General features: G+C 41.8%; 1 protein-coding gene across 1 annotated transcript in view; it reads left to right on the top strand.

Moving 5' to 3' along the window:
* The first annotated feature begins 844 nt into the window (after positions 1 to 844).
* cubn (cubilin (intrinsic factor-cobalamin receptor)) overlaps positions 845 to 9574 on the top strand; it is a 134683-nt gene continuing 125953 nt past the window's right edge. Inside the window, exons 1-2 of the mRNA XM_046061003.1 lie at positions 845 to 1283; positions 1784 to 1913. Coding sequence (XP_045916959.1) covers positions 1108 to 1283; positions 1784 to 1913 — 306 coding nt within the window. The 5' untranslated portion in view covers positions 845 to 1107. The remainder of the gene's footprint in view (positions 1284 to 1783; positions 1914 to 9574) is intronic.

Here is a 9574-nt window from a genome sequence, read left to right on the forward strand (position 1 = left end):
TTCACCCCAACCGGTCGAGGCAGATGGCCGCCCACCCTGAGCCATGGTTCTGCTCGAGGTTTCTGCCTCTTAAAAGGAAGTTTTTCCTTGCCTCTGTCGCCTAGTGCTTGCTCTTGGTGGGAACTGTTGGGCTTCTGTAAATAGCATCACAGAGTACGGTCTAGACCTGCTCTTTTATGAAAAGCGCTGTGAGATAACTGTTGTTGTGATTTGGCGCTATATAAATAAAATTGAATTGAATTGAATTAAAAGTTAACAAAATAAGAACATTTAAAACCCTCACAAAAACTCTTATCAAAGGGGATTTTATTATGCATCAAAAACACAACAGTTATAGTGATATAAAATAATGCATGACCAAGAATAATACTAGGAATAGTACTTTCACAGTTGTTTAACAATGTTTAATACAATACTCATGACAATCATTTTAAAATGTAATTCTTATAAATCAATAACATATCATTGCATTTTTTCAGAATAAATTTTTAGTGAGTTAGTGAGGGTTTCTAAAAGTTTAAATTCCTATGTTGCTGTAGGGCCACCCTCACAGATATTGTTCCTGCTCTATCATTTTGGACTATTCTGTTCAATTAACTGGGTTTTAATATATTTGACTATTAGATGTAATTGGATTACAATTCAGATGGTTGCCACAGTACCACCACCAGTAAAACCGTTCCCTCAGTTTAGTCTGAATCATCTGGACAAGATTATTTTTGTTCTTGGTGAGGGACTTTTTTAATCGGAGACTTAAAAGGAAAAACAAACAAAAAACTTTGATGATTCATTCAAAGGAACTGTTTCAGAAAGTTACACCTATAGGTAGTATTGAAAAGGTTCCTGATGTGACTACAATACATATTATTTATAATATGATGACACTATAGGCAACATTTTATTTAGATCTCTCATGATGACAATTGGAGCTTCTATTTATTTGCACAGAGGGAACCAACTTCAGGAAGAAGGTGACTTATCTATTGCAGTAATGTAAGGGACATTCTCACTCAATAATAAAGTTAACCAGCTTTGGTAAAATGCGATCTGTTTTATGGTTGTACTGTCGGGTCAAAGTCTTGCCAGTGAGCATCAGAGTGTGGCTGCATGTCAAACCTCAGTAAAATAGTTTGGAGCATCCAGGCAACACATCTCTTTTCTATGGCTGGGACACTGCGACTCCCATGGCTGTTCATCATACTATTTTTCCTTCTGGTGAGACTACATGGAGAGCTGAGGGACACGGCACCAAGACAAAACAAGAGGAATGTCAGCAGTGACCAGTGAGTAGGGGTTTGTAGCGCACAGGAACATCTTACATCATGACACCAGTATTACTCATGTTACCCATTGCTTTGTTATATATAAGCTTATAAAATCTGCTAATAAATGAGTAATACTGATATTTGAGCCAGGTCCCTCACTAGATTTTCCATGTTTTTTCCAACATATGGTTCTCAAATTATGCAGAGTAGAGGTCTGTCAAAAGCCACAGTTAATTCTTTATTAATATCCATCATTATTATCATTATTATTATTACAGTTTAAAATTTGACTACATTTTAAACTGTGTAATGTAAGCTTTGGTTTATTTTTCTCTTTATACATAGTATTAATATGTTGGAACTCTGCCTTTGAATATATTATAAAAAGACATGTTATTGGATTGTTGGAATTGGAACTGGCCTTATTTCAGGACTACCACTGATTATAAACCTTAATAATTTCTCTGACTATATCAGCCCAAAGTCTGTTGATGGAATTTTGGTGTTGGACCCTGTAGGCCTCGTATGCTGTCAGATAATGGTCACCTTGTCTTCACAACTGGTGACAATAAAGAGATCCGCTTCCAGACGTCAGCATCAGGCCGGGTTAAAGTGGACAATGAAGACCTCACCCAACTTTTGAGTCAGGTAAGTGTTTGATTAAACACAGTTCAGATCTTCATACATTCAAGTTTAAGTAAAGCAGTGTATGAGGAGCAGAAATCCACTGCAGATACAACCTTTTTATTACATGGCTCACTTCAACATCCAGGATATACTGTAGGAGTCTGGTATTTCCAAACATTCTCCCATCATCCCACTTTCACATCAGTTTGTTGTCCCACCGTTATAGCTGCTAACTCCAGTTCTAAAATGCTCTGGCTCGTCATCTTGGCTTGTTTACTTATTTTGGCACTGCTGTTCTAATCTATGAGTTTTGGCTAGATTTGTTGAAACAAGGGGTCTGGTTGTACTCCCAGCACATCACCACCATCACAACAGCAAGCTTACCCAAACAAGTCAGAACATATTCACTACTGTACATGGAACTGTGTCATTAGAGCTTCTTAGCTTTTACATAAACGGAAAGCCTCCTGCTCCTCACATGAGACTATGAATCATTAACAAGTTAGGAAGCAGACGCAGCAGTTTGAAGAGGACCAAAGATCAGTGGCCAGGTGCACCATAGTCAGTGGACCCATGGTTAAAACAGTTGTCTGCTGCTGTCACAGCTTCTTCTCCGAACTTTGACTTTTGCTTGTTGTTCATCATTAAGGTGGCTGAGGTCAACTGGAGGTTGCCATAGAAATGGCCTGTGAGCAGCACCTCAGATGGTGGTGGAAGAAGTACTTTACCTTTAGTAAAAGTAGCAATACCACAAACTATAGAAATTTTAACATCAAAATAAACTTAAAGTATTAAAATTAAAAGTCCTCCCAGAATGTCCCATTTTCAGAATGATAGTATATATCATTAATAATAGATGTGTAAACATCAGTTTAATGTTACAGCTGGTAAAGGTGGATCTATCTATACTGCTGGGTAGCTTATTCCATGGAAATACATCATTGGTTTTTATATTTTTATATTTTGTATTACTAATCAAAATCTACAAACTAATTAAAGCTTTAAAATAAAAGTAGTCAAGAAAAATTACAATATTTGCCTCTTAATTGTAGTGGAGTAGTGAAGTACAAGTATCTCAGAAAAGTACAGAACCTGAGAAACTGCACTTTGTTGCCTTCCACCACTGCTACCACCAGACAAGTTCACGTTCATGCATTACTCGAGTGCATTACTCGTAGCTGCTGAAAGAAAGAACATTTGTCAGAAGTTTGAACAGTACACAGAAGCAGACTGGAGCTGAGGGTAAAAGACAACAACTGAGGGAAATTAACAACTGTCGCCTCACAGCAAGAAGGTTGTAAGTTCGAAACCCGGTCGTCCCAGGCCTTTCTGTGTGGAGTATGCATGTTCTCCCTGCGTGGGTTCTCTCTGGGTGCTCTGGCTTTCCCCCACCATCCAAAGACATGCGGTCTAGATTGATTGGTGGCTCTAAATTGTCCTTAGGTGTGAATATGAGTGGTTGTTTGTCTATGTGTGGCCCTGCGATGGCCTGGCGACCTGTCCAGGTTCCCCATCCTTTTGCCCGATGTCAGCTGGGATTGGCTCCAGCTGTACGCAGGATAAACGGTTGACGATGGATGGATGAAAGGAAATGCAACAGTCAGACAGAAATGATGGGGAAAACAGAGCTGGGGCTTAGTCTGGTTTCCATTTGGAGTTGGTGGGGGAAAGGAAGGCACACTGGAAAGATGGGTGAGCAGGAGAATCCAAACAAGAGTGTAGCGGCCTGGGGATCCACAGAGCAGAGGATGATTTCCTGAAGACACAGAAAATCTGAGTTAAATGGGCAGGTAGGCAGGCAAGCGGAGGTGGAAAGTACAAAAATATTCTACTTAAGTTAAAGTATGATTACTTTGATGAACTTTTACTTAAGTACAAGTAAAATTACCAGTATAAAAATCTACTCAAGTAAAAGTTACTTAGTTACTTTTTTAGCCTCCTAAAATAGCTTATTTATACTGATTTAATGTCTTATTAGGGATCCAAGCAGCAAAGCTGCTGGAGCCCTATTGGTTTTGTTCTGATTCTTCTTCTTTTTCTCCACTAAAAGTGTTCGGGCAGCAAAAACTGCTGGACGAAAACTCACGAAAATTGGCACGTAGGTTGCAAATTCCACCAAATATTCAGGCAAAAAAATGGCCCTCATTGACCTCATGGTTATCTCGAAAACAGCTTTGTTTATAGTCAAACTTCTTTCAGTATTTTAATCTCTGGATTCATCTGCATCTTTACTCCAATGGTCTTCTGATCTAAAAATGTCAAATTATACAACTTTTTATCACTTTTCTCTAAAACCTATTTTTGCGAACTCGTCCCAGACGGTTTTGCCAGTCAACCTGAAACTTTGGCAGGATCATCTACGGATGTTGCTGATCAAAAGTTATCAAAAGAATTTTGATACGTCAATTTGTTTTTTTTTCATAAATTTTTACTTTTGTGTCTTTACATACAATTTTACATAAATGCCCATAAATTAAAATTGGCTTAAGCTATTGTAACCAAACTTGACACGTCTGCTCATATTCTTGGCCCAAGCTTCGCTGAGCAGTCCTGGGATATTCTTCCATTAGGTGGCGCTACACTTGCAAAAAGTTTATACCTCGTAATTTGCTGGATGGATTCGTACGAAATTCGGTTTGTAGGATCTTGGGTCACTACTCAGCTGATTTGGTAATGATTGCGCAAAGTGGGCGTGGCTTATTACAAGAAATGTAAATTTCTTGACATTTCTCATTCCTAACTTCAAAAAATCTAAGAAAATCATCTGTACGTCCTAGAGAGCTGAAATAATTTCACACATCCACTGATATGTAACGTTTGCCTCACTGCAACCTATGGTCAATTCAGAAGTCAGTCACTCTATATTTTTCAGAATATGCTAAATCAGTTAACATCTACGCTCACCTAAAGGATTATTAGGAACACCATACTAATACTGTGTTTGACCCCCTTTCGCCTTCAGAACTGCCTTAATTCTACGTGGCATTGATTCAACAAGGTGCTGAAAGCATTCTTTAGAAATGTTGGCCCATATTGATAGGATAGCATCTTGCAGTTGATGGAGATTTGTGGGATGCACATCCAGGGCAAGAAGCTCCCGTTACACCACATCCCAAAGATGCTCTATTGGGTTGAGATCTGGTGACTGTGGGGGCCATTTTAGTACAGTGAACTCATTGTCATGTTCAAGAAACCAATTTGAAATTAAAGCTGCAAGCAGCGTTGGGCGGGCCCTCGCACTTGTAGCGCGTCCGCGTGTGAGCCGGCCGAGTTGCATACTCTCAAGCTCTGCCGGTGCGGCTATGAATTTCCTACGCGGTTCCGACGCCGCATGAAGGTGCTATATGTCACTTCCTGTGTCCCCTATGTGGAGCTACATAGCACTTGCCGCTATGAATATAAATCGGTATTGGTGTGTAGATATCTGCGGGGTGGGAGAGTTATCAAGCACGTAAAGTTTGGTGCAGATGTGAGCATGTACACTGAAGTTACAACAACTTCCTGTGTCGTGGCGAAGAGTTGATCTTTGACGCCACGCCACGGATACGGCCATTGACGAAAACTCGCAAATAGCACAACTTTTCATCTTCAATGTCTTTAGAAGGCACAGCACAAATTTGAAGTCGGTCGGACTAAATCCCTAGGAGGAGTTTGTTAAAGTACGAAGTGTGTAAATCATCCAAAATTTGACATAAAATTCAAAATGGCCGACTTCCTGTTGGGTTTAGGGCATTGCTCCAATAGGCTTTTTTGTGCATCTGGACAAGATACACGTACCACAGAAAATTCATGCACGTAGGTGAAACGTGCGGCGGGGGCTGCTTTGTTAAAAGTCACTTCCTGTTGCCAGCAGGTGGCGCTATGACTGTGGGTGAATGTGAGCATGTACATGTGTTCAGGGCGGGACTCTCATCCTACATGTACAGTTTGGTGCAGATGTGAGTATATACACTGAAGTTACAACAACTTCCTGTGTCATGGCAAAGACTTGATCTTTGATGCCACGCCATGGACACGCCCATTGACGAAAACTCGCAAATAGCACAACTTTTCATCTTCAATACCTTTAGAAGGCACAACAGACATTTGAAGTCGGTCGGACTAAATCCCTAGGAGGAGTTCGTTAAAGTACGAAGTGTGTAAATCATCCAAAAATGGCCGTAAAATTCAAAATGGCCGACTTCCTGTTGGGTTTAGGCTATGGCTCCGAGAGACTTTTTTGTGCATCTGGACAAGATACACGTACCGCAGAAAATTCGTGCATGTAGGTGAAACATGTGGCGGGGGCTGCTTCGTTAAAAGTCACTTCCTGTTGCCAGCAGGTGGCGCTATGACTGTGGGTGAATGTCGGCATGTATATGTGTTCAGGGCTGGACTCTCATCCTACATGTACAGTTTGGTCCAGATGTGAGCATATACACTGAAGTTACGACAACTTCCTGTGTCATGGCGAAGAGTTGATCTTTGACGCCACGCCACGGACACGCCCATTGACGAAAACTCGCAAATAGCACAACTTTCCATCTTCAATGCCTTTAGAAGGCACAGCAGAAATTTGAGGTCGGTCGGAGTAAATCCCTAGGAGGAGTTCGTTAAAGTACGAAGTGTGTAAATCATCCAAAATTTGACGTAAAAGTCAAAATGGCCGACTTCCTGTTGAGTTTAGGGTATGGGTTCTTGAGGCTTTTTTGTGCGTCTTGATATGATACATGTCCCCAGAAAATTTCGTGCATGTAGGTTGAACGTGGACGAGGGGATAATTTCTTCCAATTTTCTAGGTGGCGCTAGCGAGTCATTTTGCCACGCCCATGCTACCACTTCTGACATGTGTGCAAAGTTTGGTGAGTTTTCGGGTATGTTTAGGCCCCCAAAATGGAGCTTACTTTGCAGAAAAAAAAAATCAAAAATTCTTTACAGTTTCAATAGGGACTTCACACGGTTCGTGCCCGGGCCCTAAATATGGAATATGATTTATCGAGTCTCAGTTCATAGCCGGGTGAACACCGACCGGTGCAGTAAACATAGCCTAGCTAGCTGGCTACGATTTCACTACAGTAATATCAAAGATCCTTGCTCCTTCTCAACTCTCTTGTAATATTCTATTCAGAAAATACAACCAATAGTACGGTAATGTTAAATCTTACTTGTGAAAAGTAATCCCCTGAGCCCTGTTTGCGATGGTCCGCCGATTTAAGCATGAACATTCTGCACAGTGCTCTCGCATCTTGCTTTCTTCAGCTGCGCAACTGGGAGTACAACCTGTTCAAGATGGCGGCCGCATTTCTTGCGCTCAGCAGCCAATAGGGTGTCTACCTCTATATATGTCTATGCTCAGTTGCACCTGCACCAAAGTGTTCACTGTTAAGTTAGGCAACCTGGTCTGTGCTTGTGAAATATTCACCGTCTGAGTCTTATAACGTAATGGATGATTATTTCTCTGTGTTTCTCTGCAAAATGCTTAAATGGGTCGGCAAATATTTTGGGCGGCCCTTAATGTACCTCAACCCAAGTAAAGCTGATGTGTGGGAAACGCTGATATTAAGGAGGTGGTATTATGCTTTTTGGCTTTTCCCCTCTCCTTTATTGAGTTATATATCTTTTTTGTGCATGTAACAGGTTTGCAAAGTGAAAAAGCCCAAAGTCCATCCCAAAGGTAGTTCCCATCTCCCACAGAAAGCACGGCTCTGAACTGCTTGAAAACAGCTCGTTTGTAGTCCAGCCCTTCACTTCCTTTACTTGTGACGTCACAATGAAAACGCGTCATAAAGCTTGCCAAGCAGCTAGCGGGGATCAGGCACGCCCTCAAACCAAGCTGGTCTGAGCGGAGGCCCTTTGGCTCGACTCGCCTTTGTTTGGTTTTCCATTGTAGAAATGTTGCACCTGTACCTGCTTCCAGGTACTTGTTTTCGTATCACCTCACCTCCGTGGAGGTTCCAAGCGAGCTGAGGGATACTAAAATGTAACGTGAAAACACGACAGACTGCTGATTGGTCAGAGAGAATCGTCACTATTCACTGCATCATGATTGCGTGCACCAGACAGAGGCCAGCAACAGAAAGTTTTATATTTTACAGTCCACCAATGGCTGTGGGGGATGCCTGTGCCAACCCGCGGGAGGAGCGTGTGAGGCCGGCCAGCCGCCCGCTCACAGAGCCCTCTGCTGCCGCCGTCACACAGACCGCTGCAGCAACGGCAGAGGAAAACACAGCTGGAAGGTTTTCATACTGCTTATCTGTCTTTACATTCTGAGGAATGTTCAAACGTTTTAACTTAAAAAAGAGAAAGCTGTGTGGATCGCTGGTGTGTGTGTTGCATTGAACATTACGTCGCAGCAGTTGTGTGTGGCGTCACTGTGACAACAAGCTACGCACTATCTGTGGGTACTAAATGCAATGGAAAATGGAGCAGGGTCGAGTCGAGTCTATCTATGGTAGCATTTGTCGGCAAGGCAGCATAGATCGTCAGAACACCAGCAATAGTTTAGTCCTGATCGTAAGATGTGGAACAATGATGTTGAGTGGTTGTGGACTTGAGAGTAACTTATACCATCTGCTAGGTTACGGTCACAAGCGGCTTTGATATGGATCACACTACCTTATTTCTTACGACCCGCCCTTCTCTGCTTCTGATTGGCTAGTAGTCCTTACCTGGGAACTGCGCATGTGCAACTCCCAACAAAGATTTTGTACAAGTAAGATGCATCACTCTGTAGCTCAAGAGCGGAGCGTACAACACATAAGGGTGGAAAGAGGAGCTGCAGCAATGTGCAGTATGAGAAAAATATGGTGTTTTTTGAAAATTAAACCATGTAAACCTGTTATGGTACAACCCCTAATTAAGATTTTGAAACTGAAAATGAGCATAATACCACCCCTTTAATATCCATCTGACAGTTTTGAAAAAGAAACACAGGGAATGCCCAGATCTAGCTTTAAAACACGGTGGGCTGACATAACTTACAGGGAACAGTTGCTGTTGAGGGGTTGCTGTTGCTGCTGCTGCTGCTGCTGCCGCTGATACTACTGGAGGTGATCTGTGAATAGAGATATTATAACAAACATAGGAGATATATTAGCTGATGAAACAAATATGTGACCATGACAAGATGTAAAGATTGCTGACAGTATTTGGGACTGGCTCACTATGACTGACCTGCTGTAGTGCAGCCAAGGCTGGCTGCTATGAGAAAATAAGAGGGACATGCAAACAGAGACTGCAGCACACCAAGAGCTGCAGGTAGAGGAAATAAGATACCAGGTTCAAAAAAGTGTGGGAAATAATCTGGGAAGGAAACAGTACCGTGAGAAAGGACTAGGTTAGCCAAGGCAGGGGTAAGAGTGAGACAAATCTATAGACAGGTGTGTGTGTGTGTGTGTGTGTGTGTGTGTGTGTGTGTGTGTGTGTGTGTGTGTGTATAGGCAATATTGTGATAATGATTTTATATATTGCATTGTGAATCTGAGATATATTTGGATTTTGATTGACTATATGTCTAATCATAAATCTAACATGATGTGTGTGTGTGTGTGTTCATTCTGTTGGCCCCTCTAACCATGACAGAGCAGCATTTACCTTTCACATTAACATTTCATACCTTTGTCTGAAATCTAGTGGGGAGCCTTCAAGAGACTACAGCGAGTCCAGCTGCCCTTGATTTAGCACTGTCACATATTCTTTAATAA

The sequence above is a fragment of the Micropterus dolomieu genome, linkage group LG01 (genome assembly GCF_021292245.1).
Source record: "Micropterus dolomieu isolate WLL.071019.BEF.003 ecotype Adirondacks linkage group LG01, ASM2129224v1, whole genome shotgun sequence".
Taxonomy (NCBI): domain Eukaryota; kingdom Metazoa; phylum Chordata; class Actinopteri; order Centrarchiformes; family Centrarchidae; genus Micropterus; species Micropterus dolomieu.